Source organism: Amaranthus tricolor, chromosome 7 (genome assembly GCF_026212465.1).
Source record: "Amaranthus tricolor cultivar Red isolate AtriRed21 chromosome 7, ASM2621246v1, whole genome shotgun sequence".
Taxonomy (NCBI): Eukaryota; Viridiplantae; Streptophyta; class Magnoliopsida; order Caryophyllales; family Amaranthaceae; genus Amaranthus; species Amaranthus tricolor.
Window position 1 is genome coordinate 18,891,204 of NC_080053.1, and position 17,695 is coordinate 18,908,898.

Sequence of the window (17,695 nt, forward strand, 5' to 3'; positions counted from 1 at the left end):
ATAGTCTTATACAATGATACAAGTGTGATTTAAATGTTAAATTAATATTAAAATAAATTAATGCTAAATTAATCTTTAAATGATCAATTAGAATGAATTGATTATGTAATCACCTCGAATTATGAAGGCAAATACTAACTGGAATTTAGAATTAATCAAGCGGAAGCTTGCTTTTGCCAACACAATTAAGGGGTTACTTAAAGATCAAACCAATATCCAAGTATAATACTTGACCAAACCAAAGCAATATAACGGAAGTCTTAACTGTCCAAAATATAGGAAAATTACAACCAAATCGAAATAAGTCTAAAGTTCAAATTACATCCTTAAAATAGTCTAAATCTAAACTAATGTCTCTCAAATACAATAAAGTGATCTAAACAAAGGGGGAGTCATACTCCAACTCGGGTCCATCTTCCGCTCGCATATCCATTCTCCGTCAAGGTGCCACAAGGGTTTACTCAAAAAACAAAACCATTGAAAAAACATACAAAGCATAGTATCAGCAAAAAGGCTAAGTATAAACACACTAGTGTCCATCAAACAAGTTATTAAAACCTTTTTTATTTGAGTAAATTCATTTTGAAATATGCTTTTTCATTTGATAAATCATATTATCATTCAAACCCAGTTCAATGGCACTATAGTCATTTCAAATTCTCATTTTTCATCATAAATCATGAGATGTCAATGGATCCAAATCAATTTCAAACTCAGATCATAAGTTTACATGGGTACTCTGTAAGTCATACTGTGACTCGTTTGGTAGTCGGTCTACCGTCTGCGACATGTCCGGCAAGTGTAACACAATGGTATTGTGAACAATACACGCTCAGCATTGGTAAGCCCTTTAATCATGCACACAACATTTGTTGTGGCATATGTACCCGCCATTTAGGCTAAAACATTTTTGTATATAATATATATCTTGTAATTTTAATAGCATTTGAAAGTCAAAAATATTAACATTTTCCATATGATAAACATTTTTTATTTGCACATAGCAAAATATACTTTATTTGCGACTTAGCAAAATCAAATCATAATATTTCCCACATGGGTAAAACATGCTTAGCATAATCATATCATCAAATATAACCTTTGTATTATATTGGGGCATTACTAGCATGTATGAAAATGCATCGTAACAAAAAGTGATTAACGTTTAATACGATTTTTCAAGGAAAGCACTAAAATGTTTCGTTTCAATCCTTCTTAAAGTAAATATAACTTAAAAGGGTTTTGAAATTCATTCAAAACAACTAGAATATGATTCGTAAGTCTATAAAATCATTATGACAGAAGATTTCATAAAACACTATTTTCTTAAATACGAGATAGTTTTGCCGGTAATAAAATCTATAATTGATTTACAAAATACATATTAATTCTCGAACAAGGCCCAAATTAATCAAGTCATTATAATACCTTATTTAAAATGAATTTAAGGTTGTCCCATCAGATTATAATTGGTTATGCGAATTTAAAACGATCTCACGATGATTTTCGACAATTTAGGTATCTACCGTTATTTAAATGGAGTCTTAAATCCGTAAAATTTATAAACCATCTAAGTTAAACTTATTTTATACTATGAGGCAGTAGGTTATTAATATAATTATAAATTTTTTATATAGGTCTATTTTTACCCAAATTTAATTAACAATATTACACCTTTTAATAAATAAATATTTTCTATTAATTTGATAAATTAGTAAATAATTAATAAATCTATTTTATAAAATTATACCAAAGTCTAGAAGTCATATAACATGTTTATTAGGCCATTTGAACTTATAAAAGTTATGTATGATGTTTTATTATTTTGTATAGACATTTTATCGATAAATAGAATAAAATAGGTTTAAAATTATTTGAGTGCGAATAAAATATCATAAAAATTCTATGATGTTTCAAAAGCTATTTTAAGGGGTATATAATTTTAAATAACCTTTAAAATTATGTGGGGTATTTTTAATAATTAATATCGTTATTTTACCAATAAACCAAATAAAATTTATTCAAGTCCATATATGGTCACGAAAATGCATATAAATTTTTGAACATGTATCTACTATTTATATAAGCGTCTCATAAAACTTTCATGTCCAAAGACATCATTTAGTATTTATTTTATATTTTACTGTTTTCTCACTTACCGATTATTAATAACCGAGTAAAAACTATTAAGGTCTTTAAATGTCAATGAAACCTTCCCAAACTTTTACTAATTTTACTTACTGTCCATATGAGTATGTGATAAAAATTTCAAGTCCATATGTTTTTGTTTGGTAATTATTTTATATTTTACCATTTTACAATTTACCGTTAAACAATTTAACGATTACTCAAGAATCATGTAAAAATTCCAAACTAAATATATTCTGGCTAAATCTTGTTGGAGACATAATAATTTTTATTAATTATTTTTGACGATGAAAAGTTCATCTAATACCATGTTTTATAATAAGAATATTTAACACCTTAAAATCCATTAAAATATAAGTTTAACGAATAATCTCAACAAAAAGTATCCAAATAGATTTTCTTAACATATAGCTACTGGAAATTTCTTTTGAAATGAATTTCAAATATTTTCAAATTTATATAATCATTTCCATCACGATAACTTTCAAAAAGTAGTGTTAAACATGCCTTTAAACATACAATAATTTATAAAATCAACATGCATGACGCCCACAATAATAATACATCTAACAAATTATTCCATACTCAAAATTATCATTTTGACATCATTTTTCAAGATTTAAGAACTTCTATTTGGAATTTTATTTTTAAAACAAGTTTATACACAAACTTTTCCAACTTGTTCTTAAATCCATTAAAAATCACTCCATGTGACATACCTCGACCCCAAGCCTATATACATATTCCGCAAGCTCCTACGTAAGCTCCTATCCATTCTTAGAAGTGGTTCCAACTTCGGGTCCTTGCCTTCAAGTCTGAACTCCAACTCTTCAACTAACATATTGCATTCATCCAAAAATCAATAATAATTTTGGATTTCTAACATGCATTTAACTTTCCTTAGTTGGAGTTGTTAGACTAATACTTGTGATGATTTTGACATATTTGAAGCATACTTATTATGTTGAGTAAATATACTTAATTAAGTCCCATAATTTTATTTAAATCCTTAAAGTAAGAAAATTTATAAGTTTGCGGAAATACATTTCCTTACTTTCCAACTTTTATAGATTTATACAAGTGATGATTCTTCCTCTTTTTAGTCATAAAATATATCTTTATAGCATACTTGATTTATGAGAAAGATTTCATACAAAAATCATTTTTATATGTACTTGTTCTAGTATAAGTTGTAAAAACAAAGTTTGTAAACTTGAATTTATAATACCTTGTAAGAATGCTCCAAAGTGATATGGATGAAGTATAATAAAATGAATAATGTTTTTATGAAGTTTTTATGTTCATAAACTTCATATAAATAGTCTTTTTGTAAGTTTTTTTTAAGGAAATGAAAGTATTTTTGTTGGAGGTAATTAGAGATGGCCTTGTATGTGTTTATATGAATACCTTGAGGAGTATATGATGATTTTATTAATTTGGACAACAACTATTATGCTCTAAAATGGGTGTTTTTCAAGTTGTTTTAGTGAGATTTTGAAGTAGAAAACATGTGGGACTTGTAGAGGTATTTGAGGAAAGTTGTTTGAATGAGTTTGTGAGTGTATTAAGTGACAATTTATGAGTGAAATGAAGATGATGGAGGGGCTGATTTTCTACAGAAAAAATCATATTCTTTGGCCCTTGTATTTGGTCTTTGCATGCGTGTAATGATGCCCAACATTGACTAGGACAAGAGGGGGTCTTGGGTAAAACATTTAGCTTATGTGTGTTAGTGAATAAAGAGTATGCAATGGAGGAGAATGGGGTAGCTATAGCTGGTTGGTTTTAGTTGTTGGGAGGTGATCTTTGTCCCCAAATTGATCTATTATATTGTAGGAAATGTTTATCTAAGATAGTTTAAGCTTTGGGTAAAAATTGTTGTACATGTAACAAGTTATGTAACATGTACTTCATGTTTAAAAATCACTTGTATATGTTTATGAAATATTTAATTTATTCTCAACATGGATAAATAAAGTTTTCGGATAAGTATTATAATTATCCCGAAACGTTATGAGTAGTTGCTCAACTTTAAGTTTTATCTCCAAAGTTTACATTACTTGTTACACTTCATAACTACGTTACGAGTTGACAAGTTTTTAATCATCGTAGAAAATTTTCCAATTACCAGTAGCACTAATTAAATTTTAATTAGTAATGAACAAATATATAAAAAAAATTAGACGCAAAAAACGACTAATGAAATCTCATTAATAATACGACTATTTCAGATTATAATAATAATGATAATAGTAATTATTTCTCATTAAATTGATTTGCATTTTTTTTCACTTTTTAACTCAATAGATTCATTCAACTATATGATTTTTCTTTACTTTTTGAAAAACTTACGATCCGTTTGGTAGGTGCTATTAAACGGTAGTAATGAAAATGAAAACTAGTGTAATTTTGGTTGAAAAATCTCTTGACTACCTCGATGGTCATACTTGTTTAACTTCAATCATTTCATTTTCTTCATAAATTTCATTTCAATGCATTATCATTGGAAGAAGTAGTATTAGGTGGTAATGAAAATTTGTAAACAAAAAAAAATTTTTAAGATTAAAGTTTCACCATGAGAATGACATGAAACTTTTAATGAAATTTTACAATAAAAATCATTCCTACAATCACTATTTGGTACCACTAATCAAACAGATCGTTAGGTGTTTATTTCACTAAAACAAGATAAATTGAAAAATCTTTTTATTGAAAAAGGCCACAAACTCAAATTAATTTATATGTTCCAGTATCAAATCAATTCACCATTAAAAAAAATTAATTAGGTTTCCAGCGATTCTTTTTTAAAGAACAGAACCTCAATGGCTCTATTTACTTAGTTTTTCAATAAAAATTCATCTTACATGGATAATATTGTGGGAATTGGGAAATAAAATTTCAGTTTGTCTTGTATGAAACCGTCTCACCGTGAGACGAGTACATATAATTAACTTAATTCTATAATCAATCACTTTATAATTGTAAGTGATCATTTTAATGCACTATATGTACATAGTCTAACCCTGTATAGATTTTCTCACTATAAAACTGTCTCATTTAATAATTATTGTTAAAATTTTAACGAATGTGTATTAGAAATTTTATTTATGAGATATAGTTGAAAAAAAATCATATAAGCTCAAAAGTTTTTAAACATCCTAATAATAATTTTATATTGGAATTACTATTTATGTAGATTTGAAAATTGGGATTAATTTTGGTTTATATTCACTATAAGATTAATTTTTGTCTTTTTATAATAACTTAAGCGTAATTATTTTTAATTTATCAACCTAGAACGACTACTCTTAGTTTTTACATAGAAAATCACTATTTTGAAGTAGTGATTTTGCATTGAAAATTACATGAAAAACTTATCTGATGACTATAATTTTAAACTACTATTATGAATAGTGATAACACCTTAAAAAATCAACTTGCTTATCTTAAGTCTCGAGTCTACATAAATGATATTTTGAGAGTTTTGAAGTGTTGCGTATAAAAAATATAAAATAATTTTAGCCTAATGTTGAGAATATGAAATTCTAGAAGACAAGGATTGTGTGAATTGAACATGGAGGTTGATCCACCTAGTTAAAAAAAACATTATTGTCTTTGAAATTAAAATGTTATATATTTTTTACTATGCTATAGACATCCATTTAACTATTTACAATATGACCCATCTTAGAGAGATCAATTTTAGCTTTGAGCACAAATGCAACCAAATGGAAGCACCAACAAGTTCTAAAACAAAGAGTCTAATACACTGACACAAAATAATGTTAGAACCTTAATTCTAAAAAATTAGAGTTGGCTATAGTCATTCATATATATCCTTTTCTTTTGATTCATGATCATGGGATGATGTGAGTGTGACTAGGTTTTACGACTCTTACAAACCTATCGCTCACACTCCTTCTTTAACAAGACTTGAGATCGATAATGGGCATTGGGTAGAGTTAACAAAGAGTCAAATAGCTTAGTAAAAATGTTTGAAATTATGGTCAAGACAGTTACTGAAATAGACTACATTTAATAAAGCTTAATTATAAGTTTATTAAGCTGATTGGAGTTATTAAGTAAGTTAATTCGAGTAATAATATTATTATTTTGATAATATTGACTCAAGTATTTCATTTGTTAACATTTTCAAGAAAGAGGTATATTTTATTTAATGTATAAAATTTATAAAAAGAATACTTCGATAAAAGTGTATTTTGATTATATTTTATTAATTGATTACTATCTTATCTTTATAAAAATAAATTTAAATAAAGTATTGAAAAATAAATTCCAAATGCAATCCTTATTCATACTACCAATTACTTAATCGCCTATTATACCCTTACAGCATGTCTTATATAAGATTGTCTTACGATGATACGACTTTAATAGAATTTAATGGGTCAAAGCTAAAAATGAACCCATTCTTACCCCAATCTAACCGACACACCCCTTCCCCATTTCTTTCATCATCCTCATCATCTTTTTACCTTCAAACTCTCAACTATGGCTACCCTTCTCTTCTCTTTCTCTTTGCTCAGCCAACAACACCACCACCACCACGCTAGCCACCAGCGCCGACAGTACCACCACCTCCTCCCTTTATTGTTGTTATGCATGTTGATCACTATTGGGTTTATATTGGGGATTTTGTGACTCAAATTGAAGTTCAAGATTGAAAGTTGAAAGGTCCTTTAAAGGTGATTGAGGTAATCCACAAACGATTTTATTTAAATATAAATTGAATGGTTTAAAGTAGTTTTATGTTCTTAAGTATAAACAATGATTGTTGAATTTTTGTAGTAGTTTAGTGTTCATGGTTTAATTTGAGTCTTTAGTTCAAATTTAAGCATCAACTTGAGTGTAATTGGAGCATATAAGTTCAATTGGTAATTGGGTTCTTGCTTGTGTAGATTAGTATTGGTTATTTGGGTAATTGGGTTATTTGATATCTAGTATAAAACTTGGTATTTTGGATTTTGAAATTTCAGTTTCGAAACTAAACTTTCTATTTTGGCTATTTTGGGGCGGTTCTGATTTTTTTTGGGTTCTAGAGTCTTCATAAGATTTGTGGAGCTTCGAGTCGCGGTCACATGGGCACTTCAATCGCCCCAAAAGGAGTTCGTATGAGGGAGTTATGTCCAAAATACTAGTAGACTGTCATGAAAATCGACAATGAGGTTTCTGTTTTGTTCCGTCCGAACCTGTGTTGCTGCTTTTGAGACAGTTAGAGTCATTTTGAGGTTTTAGTGTCTTCATGAGATTTGTAGAGCTTCGAGTCGCGGTTGCGTGGGCACTTGAATCACCTCAAAATGAGTTCGTATGAGGGAGTTATGTCCAAAATACTAGTAGGTTGTCATGAAAGTCAATAATAAGCTTTCTATTTTTTGAATCGCCTCTATACGAGTTCTTATGAGGAAGTTATGACCGAATTACTAACAGGTGTCCTGATATGGTACTAAAATGGAATTTATTAAGTGGGATTAGGAACTATAAAATGAATTGGATGTTTAATGTTATTTATTGGGTATTTGAGATTAATTTAGGGTTATTATTCTTCCTTTAGGGGCCGTTTGGTTGGGTGTAATAATCAAAGGGAAAGGTAATGGACAGACCTAATTCCCTTTGTTGTTGTTTGTTTGCCACTTTCTATCATTCCCTTTCCCCTTTTTTAGTTTTGGGTTTACCTAAAATTATTATCCCCTCACTCCCCACCCTCCCTTAGACTTTTCCATTCCACTCCCCACTTCATTACCCATCACCCTCTCCTCTCAAACCCTACAGACAACCGTCCGCCTCCTCCCTTAAGTTCTCCTCTCTTCCTCACGGCTCCTCCTTCAAGTTGTTGCACGTGCCGCCATTGTTCAAATCCAAATCTCGACTTTTCCGCCGCCATTGTCATTCTTCAATCCAAATCTACCACATTTCGTAGCATTCTTCTCCTCAATCTCAACTTTCCTGCTGCCATTGTCAAATGTAAGTTATTCTTCTACTACTACTCATTTGAATCTCTTTTCTCTTCACTCTTTTTCCTAATTTCTGCTACTTTTTTGATGAATTGAAATTCATGTGATTTCTGCTGCCGCCATTGATGAAATGCTGGAATTTCTGTTCTTATTCCTAATTTCTGATGTAAATTCTGTTCTTTTTGTTTTTATGAGTTATACTAGCATTTGAATCTTTCATGTTCTACATAGTTTTGTTGCTTAATTGTATTTTGATGGGTGTAACTGGATTCATTGATTTCTTAATGATTAAAGATTTGCTACATGAAAAATGTTATACAAGTGTTAGTAATGATCAAAGATTTGCTACATGAAAAATGAGTTATACTAGTCAATGATATGGTGTTATTGATGTTCTTTTCTATAGAAAATGGCTCGCATTGGTACTTCTTTGAAAAGGAAGAGAAATTGAGACTTTATTCGGTTCATAATTACTATGATTAATTATGTTTTGTTGCTACATTTGATGTGGTACTTGATGAGAAAAACTATATACGATTCCAATTATCTTAAGCTTGATAAAAAAACTAGGAGAAAAATGAGATTGCACAACTTGAGTAGAATGATTAGAGAAAGTGACACTTTGTGTAGGAACTATCTTCGTATAAATCGATACACATTTGGTGTACTTTTAGAGATGGTTAGAGATATTGGTGGATTAAATGAAACAAGAAACACATGTTTGGAAGAGATGGTTGCGGGTTTCTTATACACATTAGCTCACCATAAGAAAAATAGAATGATGGGTGCACATTTTTATAGAAGTGGTGAAACTATTAGTAGACAATTTCATGCTTGTTTGTTAGCAATCTTAAAGTTACATGCTATTCTTCTTAAGAAACCAACACCAATACAAGAGGATTGCAACGATGAAAGATGGAAATATTTCAAGGCAAATAAAAAACCAACACTTTAATTTGAGATAAAATAGAGAGACTATTAAATAATTTAAAGTGATATTGTTTGTTTTGTAGAACTCATTAGGTGCCCTTGATGGTACAATGATTCTAGTGAATGTTCCTTGTGAAGATCGATCCAAATATCACACTAGAAAAGGTACCCTTGCTATGAATGTATTAGGAGTATGTTCACCCGAGATGGAATTTATATATGTCTTACCTGGTTGGGAGGGATCGGCACATGATGGTCGGATTCTTCGAGATGCTATTTCTAGGCCTAATGGGTTAAAAGTTCCAAAAGGTAATTTGATTGACGTAATAGATTTTATTTGAGATTAACTTAGTAAGAGAGTAATATTTTTTAAAAAAAATTTGTCAAGGTTGTTATTATCTATGTGATGGAGGATATACTAATCGAGAAGGATTTCTTGCACCATATAGAGGGCATCTTTATCATCTTAGAGAATGGAATAATGGCCCCCAACAACCTCAAACCGCCGAAGAATATTTCAACTTAAGGCATGCAAAAGCTAGAAATGTGATTGAGAGATGCTTTGGGTTACTCAAGGGAAGATGAGGGATTCTTAGAAGTCCTTCTTGGTTTAGTTTACAAACACATGGTCGAATTGTACTTGCTTGTGCCTTATTACATAATTTGGTAAAAAGATACATGCTCGCAGAATTTGATGATGAGGACTTGTTTGAGGAAAATGATAGTGATGATAATAATGGTGATGATAATGAGGAAGATGATGTGGAGTACATAACCTCCATTGCTGTAACCGATCCATGGACGAATTTTCGACGCTTTGAAAAGTGCTTATGTTAAGAGTCTTCTTGGAGGAATTGGAAATGGTAATGCTTAGATCTTATGTTGTGGTTTCATGAATGATTTTGAATTAGGTGTTGTTCACAAACTACTACTTTTGGCATGAACTTTATCTAGAAAGGACTATTGGCAAAGACTTGGGTCTTACTAGAACACTTTTGGTATGAATTTTGATCTAGAAACAAGTGATTATTGGTAATCAATCGAGCTAGAAAGATATTATTTGGAGTTATTTTTTTTCTTCTTCATATTACAGGAAAAGATGATACATGTTAATGATATTTTTTAAAAAAATAAGTTTTTCAAGTTTATTATATAATAACTAGTTATTTTTGGAAAAAATATAAAAGAATTTAAAAACTCATAATTTGATTCCTTAACTTGAACCAAACAGTCACAAAGGGAATCAATGAGCAGTTCATTCCGTTTCCTGAACACAGCCAAACGACTAGGCTAAATTAAGGGAATCCATTCCTTTCTCCTTCATTCCCTTTCCTCATTCCATTTCGATTCCCTTGTGCGAACCAAACAGCCCCTTATTGATTAGTATTTTAAATGATGATGAATTGATTTATATTTTAAGTAATGATTGTGATTTCAAAAGAAAATTTAGTGAATTCTTGTTTTGTTTTATAATAAAATATTCGACATTGAAAAATGTCCGTTTTTGGGAATTGGCAACGAATATTTATATCCGGATTATTGTGAAATCCTATAGCTTGATAATAGGTAATGGGTATTCGAATCAGTCTCAAGCCCCAGATCCCGTTTCGTTCTTGCAAGAATCGTATTTTCGGTGATGACGATCACCCATATTCTCAGGATTTAGATCAAGCCTACTTCTTGACGGTCCATTATATTCCCACGTTTTAAACTGTTATTACATTATTGTTTTTAATGAGTTTTGAATAAATATGTTTGGTATATAAAGTTTTGTTTGTATTGCAATGAAAGCATATGTTTCATTTGCAATATTATTTCGCTATTAACTTGTAAAGTTATAGCCGTATTTTGATTCGTTATGAACTAAAGGTTCATAGCTGTATTTATGTCGACACCAAAGGGTCTTTTAAAAGAGTTTGGATTTGGATAAAATAATGTTTATAAATGGTTACCAAGTGAACAAGGAATTTGATTGAAGATGTTTGTCAATGACTTGTATATAAATGCCATAGTCTGTTGGATTACTCAACAATTTAATTGTTGACAGTTTTTTATGGGGCCTATCTCTTATGGGGGATAGATCCACTTTCAGCTTGCCAACTTTAGTGCGGATGGATGTGCTGCTCCTTTATGTGTCATGTGTTGCGATAGGGAGGACATCGTTTTTAGAAAGTTAACTTATAATGATATTTTGGCAAATCATGTGTTGTAAAAAAATTTAAAAAAATTTAGATATTTTATAATTTATTAACTTAGTTTATAACTGGTTTGTAAGTAATTGTATTACAGTTATGTAAAGTTTTTAAATACTCTGATATTGGTTGTTGTGGCTATCGAGCCACAGGTCAAATTCAGCCCAGACTTCTATAAGTCTTCCGCTATGATTTGTAGACAATATTATTATATTGTTTACGCTGGTTTGGACTGTTTCAGTTACTTCTCAATAAGTACAAATTTCATGTAAGTTTAAAACCCCTGATGTTGAATTATAACGAAAGATTCAGCCAGCCGAGTAACACTCAAGCATGGCCGAGTAACTTTTGTTCCTTAAGATTGGACTACACCCATAATTGCTCTACATTAAGCCAGTTGATGAAGAAAGATCACCGAGTTTGTTTTTTATTTATATATATTTGTTATTATTGTTAGAGTTCAAACTTATATTGTTAGATGCAGTTTGCAAGTAGTTACAGGAAACACTATTTCTTAGGATCTTTCTTAAGTCAAGGAGCTCTTTGACCGCATCATTCTTTGTGGGTGTGGGTTGTCGTCTTCTTTCCCTTTCCAACTCTTACTCATAAGTCTTATGAGCAGAATGCACTAGGTATGATGATGATGGTGGTGACACAATCCACCTTGAGTTGTATGGACTGCATCCCTTGATTCTAGTTCTTGCTACAAACAAGTGTATCTAAGCATGTGAAAATTTTATCAAATTTGTGCATAATTGAAAATCAAAACAATCTATAATTTCAAACCATAGGCATATAAAAATAGTCATTAGACTCTAATTTCTTAAAAAACATATATTAGTGTACAGTTTGAATGAAATAAAATATTATATTGTAGAACTCGTAACAAAAAATGATAAAATCTATATATATTGATTTATTATTATAGAGATAAGATATTTCATAGATATACATGATTGACAATTTTAGTTGACTTGGGTTGCATCCATTGTAGTTATACAAATCACCAAATAGTATTCATGCTTTCTAAATCACATGTTAAGTACCCGCCAATTTTATATTTGTGCAAAATTTAAAATAGATTATGTCTCCTTATTTATCATTACATATCCATAACCTTTATGAATATTTTCATAGTCACTTCATATCTGCTAAACATTATAATTCGAATAAATATCAATATTCAATATAAAACATTCTGATATTAAGCTACTTTACATAGCACCACATAACTCCTAAAATTTCATTTGAGTGCTTCCTCTATGGGCCAATGATATTCAATGTTTTTTTCTTCTAAACCGAAGTTTCAATCTCGCAATTCTTTTCTTTATTCAACATGCCCTCACATAATTGTGATTATGGTTATAGTGTTGTTAATGTTGTTGTGTTGTTATATTCTACGCACCTATAATTGCAACTATTATGACACCCATGAATTTAGAATCGATTTTTTATTGAAAGAATTAGAAGAAATTAACAAGTAAATTGCTTCTATATTCATTGTAAGAGGATGTTCATAGGTCTTGTATTGCTATCTTAATGGTAAAAGTTCTAAAGATAATGGTAGTTATGTTTTTGTAATACCCCTATAATTAGGTCTAATTTTAAAGTATACTTTACCGTAAAACTTAGATCAAAATCTACTCATCGTTAGCGCCACATTATTGTTTGCTGATTAAAGGAAATATTAGTGTTGTGAATGAAGGATTGAATAACTCTCAAATTAAGGCTTTGTGTTTAATTGTGTTTGTTTCATTGATTTACTGTGCAAAAAAGTACAGATTATAAAGGAAAACACCTAACATAATTACAAGATTTAAATCCCTAAATATCCTCCTAATAATACTAAAATATTGTAATATGAGAAACTATACATATTTAGTTTATTCTTTCCTTCACTCCCCCTTAAGTTGGGTAGTGGGATCTTCAACACCCAACTTGCGTAGTGTGTCTTGAAATTGTTATGATCCTACACCTTTGGTTAGGATATCTGCAAATTTTCTTTGGATTGAACAAACGAAATATTAATTATCTTTGCTTCAAGCTTCTTCTTTATGAAATGTCGGTCAACTTCTATGTGTTTTGTTCTATCATGTTGAACATGATTCTCTGATATGCTTATTGCTGCTTTGTTGTCACAATTCAACTCACAACTATTGTGTTGTTTGAAATTGAGCTCTATCAGGAGTTTTCTTATCCAAAGTACTTCAGTGATCCCTTTTGCTATCCCTCTAAATTCTGCTTCAGCACTGGATACAGCCACCACTTTTTGTGTTTTTGCTTCTCCAAGTCACAAGATTTCCTCCCACAAGTGTGAAATATCCCCATATTGATTTTCTGTCATCTCTATCACCTGCCCAGTCTGCATTTGTGTAGGCTCGAAAGCTTAGATGTACATTTCTTCGAAAGAAAATTCCCCTTCATGGTGTGCCTTTCAAGTATCTTAGGATCCTGATTGCTGCTTTCGTATGTTGTGTCTGAGGTTGATGCATAAATCTACTTACTATCCCAACTGCATAGGCAATATCTGGTCGTGTGTGGGATAGATAGATAAGCTTTCCTACTAACTTCTGATATTGCTCTTAGTTGGCTGCTTCCTCTTTTTCTATCATTTGTAACCCATGGTTAACTATTATTGGAGTCTCAGCCGGTTTGCAATCCAACATCCCCATTTCAGTTAGAAGGTTTAGAACATACTTCTTTCTGGTATATGAAAATTCCCCTTGCTGATCTTAGTACCTCGATTCCCAGAAAGTATTTCAGTTTTCCAAGATCCTTCATCTCAAATTCATTGAACAATTTCTTTTTCAGTGATTGTATCTCATCTTTATCATTTCCTGTGATAATCATGTCATCTACATAGATGATACAGATATTTCATGATATACCACTGAGTTTCTCCGAAATTCACCATATACCACACAAAATGTTTTAATTCACCATATACCATTGAGTTTTCATCCGTTAGCACAGAATACCATTAATGACAACTTCCGTCAATGTGCCGTTTGTAGTAAATTACCAGTATGCCTTTACGCGTTCAACTGGCGCCATTTTTAGGGTTGACTTCCCTAAACACAACGTATGTCTTCAAAAAATTGACCCCCCATCTTTCTTCATCTCCATTCAAGAGACTCTCTATTCGTCTTCATTGATTTGGAACCCTTAAAATCCATCACAAATTTGCAAAGTGTCGATTTGCGTGAAGTGATTTGCAGGTTTTTGAGGCGGCGTGGTGGTCGTGACTGAATTTCGCACAAAGTTCGCTAATTTGGTGGATTAAGCATACGTAAGATATTACTATCCTTATCCATTTGCATTTCGAGTTCTGATTTTGTATTTTTTTCGCAAAATTGAGTTAGAGTTAGGGTTTGGTGGAAAATGATCATCTGTGTCAATTTTTTTGCTATGAAATTCGAATGTGAATTATATGAAAGTTAAGTGTGATGTGTTGCATGCGAATTTGAATTACGCTAAAGTGATGTGTTTTTGTTTTGTATACGATTTATAGTTTGGATTGTGATGTAATGTGTTGTTGGTAAATGTTGTTGTTAGGATGAGTACAATGTGGTTGTTAGTTCGTGCTCCAAGGGTACTTTTAATGTGAGGGTGGATGACACTGATAAGACCAATTTGATGGAGTTGATTGAATATATGTTTGAGGATTTAGTGAAACAGAACGTATATCTCCCTAAATACTTCACCCTGTTTGTGAGTAAACTCAGAACAAATCGTAAGTTAGAGTTAGTTGATGATGGGGCAATGTTAAAAATGTGGGAGTAGAATGAAGGGAAGAATGAAATTGAAGTGTTTATAGAAGAGAAAGAAACAAAACAGGCTTAAACCCAAAAACTGTAGGGTGCCTAGAAGCACTGATGTTAAGTTTGGCCTTGATTTTGGCAAGAAAACTGCAGCAGGGAGGCAACTTAACACTAGGAGGAAAAAAAAATTGGTGGTCGAAGAAATTGATGTTGAGTCTGATGGTTGGCCTTCTGATGATAGTGAAGATGGTGATTATGAAGCTTCTGATGTTGAGGCTGATTCTGATATGGAGTTAGACATTGAGGATGAGTACATTGTGAGAGAAGAAGATGTTCCTGATAATATTGTAATACCACAGATTTAGCTTGAAAAAGGATTGATAGACTACTCATATCAACAAGGTGCATCTTCTTTTCTAGGGAGCCCATTTGCTAAGAACTCCACAGTTAAGCGTGCTTGGTGGGGAGCAATCTTAGCAGGGGTGACCTCCTGGGAAGTGTTCCGGGTGCGCACGAGTGAGGCCAAAGTGCGCTGGAAAGACTTGTGTTGGTTTGTGGGGCCAGTCTACAGTCTCCATGAGTAGTCACCATCGGCCCGAGGGGCCGGGGTGTTACAAATATACATGAGAAGACCTTTGAGGAATACTTAGATGGGTCTCATGTGTTAGAAAAAATGTACAAAAATGGTAAAATCTGGTCTCACTTACCATTTGGATCCATTGTTCTTGAGGAGTGGTTGATTTTGAAACCAAAACACAGTTTCTAGATGTATTCAGAGATTACTGCATACAAGAGGGCTTCTCTGTTTCAGTTGACCATGCTGACAGTAAGAGGTACATAGAAAGGTGTTTGATGAGGGATTGCACTTGGAGGATTCATGCTTCAGTTCTAAGAGACAAAGTCAGTTGGGCCATAAAGAAGATAGAAGGAGAGCATGCAACTTGTGGGAGGCTGGAAGAGAATCCTATGGTCTCTTCAGCATGGCTATGCAGACAATTGTTACAAGACTTAGAGGCAAACCTAGATGTCCCAGTTGATTCATTGTAGAGGCTGTGCATGGAAAGGTACATGATCCATGTGAAGTTGAGATTATTATACAAAGTGAAGAGTCTAGCCATGGAGCAATTACATGGTGGGTTTGCTGAGTTCTATCCAGCTCTTCCAAAATATGTTGAAATGATAAAGTCCACAAATCCTGTGTCTTATGCTCTGGTTATATGGACTGACAGTTTGAAATTCAAGGCCTGTTTCATATCTTTTGCAGCTCAAGTAAGAGGATTCTTAGGTGGTTGTAGACCTATCATAGGAATAGATGGTGCACATTTAAGTGGGTATTACAAAGGGATTATGCTCACTGCAGTTGCAATAGATGGGAATAATGAGATCTTTGTGTTAGCCTATGGGATTGTTGACACAGAGAGCATAGATTCCCGGACTTATTTCTTCAGAAACTTGAGGTGCCTGTTTGCTCAGTATGGATCTCAGAAGGATGACTGGACTTTTATCAGTGACAAGATGAGGGTAAGTTTCTTCTTTGTCTTTAATTTGAGATTATGAAGTTGTATACTAACTTAGTCTTGTTTTTTTAGGGGGTTGAATCAGCATTGTCTGAGGTGTTCCCAAGAGCTACCAGGAGAATATGCTGCCAGCATTTGTACTCAAATTCCAAGGCTGCAGGATGGAGTGGGACAATATTTCATAAGTTGTTTTGGATTGCTGCAAATGCCTACAATGAGTATGTTTTTGGAAAAGCTATGTTGAAGATAAAAGAGTTTGATGCAGCATCATATGACTATCTCACAAATGTAGAAGAGCAGTGGAGTGTGCACATGTTTGACAGGACAGTTTGTTGTGATCATAACACAACAAACTTTGTAGAGTCATTCAATGCAATAACAAAGGCCAACAGGGACATGCCTATGTTGATATTGCTGGAAGGTAAATTTGTGTCCCTGTTTTGCTCATTTAAATGCAAAAAAATTGTTTGTTGCTTACTGTGGTTTTTTTTTTTGAATAATTAAGCTGTTAGGAATTGGTGCATGAAAAGAATGGGTTTCAGGTTCGATAAAGCAGTGGGCATGGAACCTAATGATCTGACAGAGCATGCAAAGGGGGTGTTGGCGACTAGGACTGATGAGTCTAGGTTCTGCCATGTCACTGCAGCTGGTGGTGGAGAGTTTAAGGTGAGGGATGGCCATGTCAAGTTCCCTGTCACCCTTGAAAATATGACTTATGGGTGTGAGAAGTGGCAAGGATCAGGGATCCCTTGCAAGCATGGTCTCAAGGTCATTTACAACCAGAGACTTGATCCTAAGGACTTTGTCTCACCTTTCTACAAGGGGCCTGCATACGAACTCATTTATGGAGACCACATCCACCCCATGACTGATCCAACTCACTGGCCTTCACTTGATGTGCCAGAAATTGCACCACCCTAAGGGAAAAGAAATGCTGGCAGACCACCTAAGCAAAGGAGAAGAGCTGCTCATGAAGCAAAAAAAAAGAAAAGAGACACAAGAATGACAAATGCAGCCTATGCAAAGAACTAGGCCACAATGCAGTGACATGCAAGGCAAAAAAGGCATTAGCAAAGAAGGCAGAACATGCAGTTTCCTCTTCACAGCAACGCAACACAAGGGGGATTAGAAAGGCTGCTACTTAGAATTATTTAGTGTCATTTTTTGGTGAACAG

General features: G+C 32.4%; 1 protein-coding gene across 1 annotated transcript; it reads left to right on the plus strand.

Moving 5' to 3' along the window:
* The first annotated feature begins 16,119 nt into the window (after nt 1-16,119).
* Nucleotides 16,120-17,441, plus strand: LOC130818590 (uncharacterized). The gene is made up of 3 exons (XM_057684754.1): nt 16,120-16,524; nt 16,593-16,941; nt 17,026-17,441. Exons 1-3 carry the CDS (start codon nt 16,120-16,122, stop codon nt 17,439-17,441), a joined length of 1,170 nt encoding a protein of 389 aa, XP_057540737.1.
* The last annotated feature ends 254 nt before the right edge of the window (nt 17,442-17,695 follow it).

Bases quoted from the DNA above. Each gene is read 5' to 3' on its own strand.
- LOC130818590 (XM_057684754.1), top strand. From the start codon at position 16,120: ATGGAGCAATTACATGGTGGGTTTGCTGAGTTCTATCCAGCTCTTCCA. The intron at 16,525-16,592 runs GTAAGTTTCTTC...TTGTTTTTTTAG, and splicing joins TTATCAGTGACAAGATGAGG to GGGGTTGAATCAGCATTGTC. The intron at 16,942-17,025 runs GTAAATTTGTGT...TGAATAATTAAG, and splicing joins TATGTTGATATTGCTGGAAG to CTGTTAGGAATTGGTGCATG.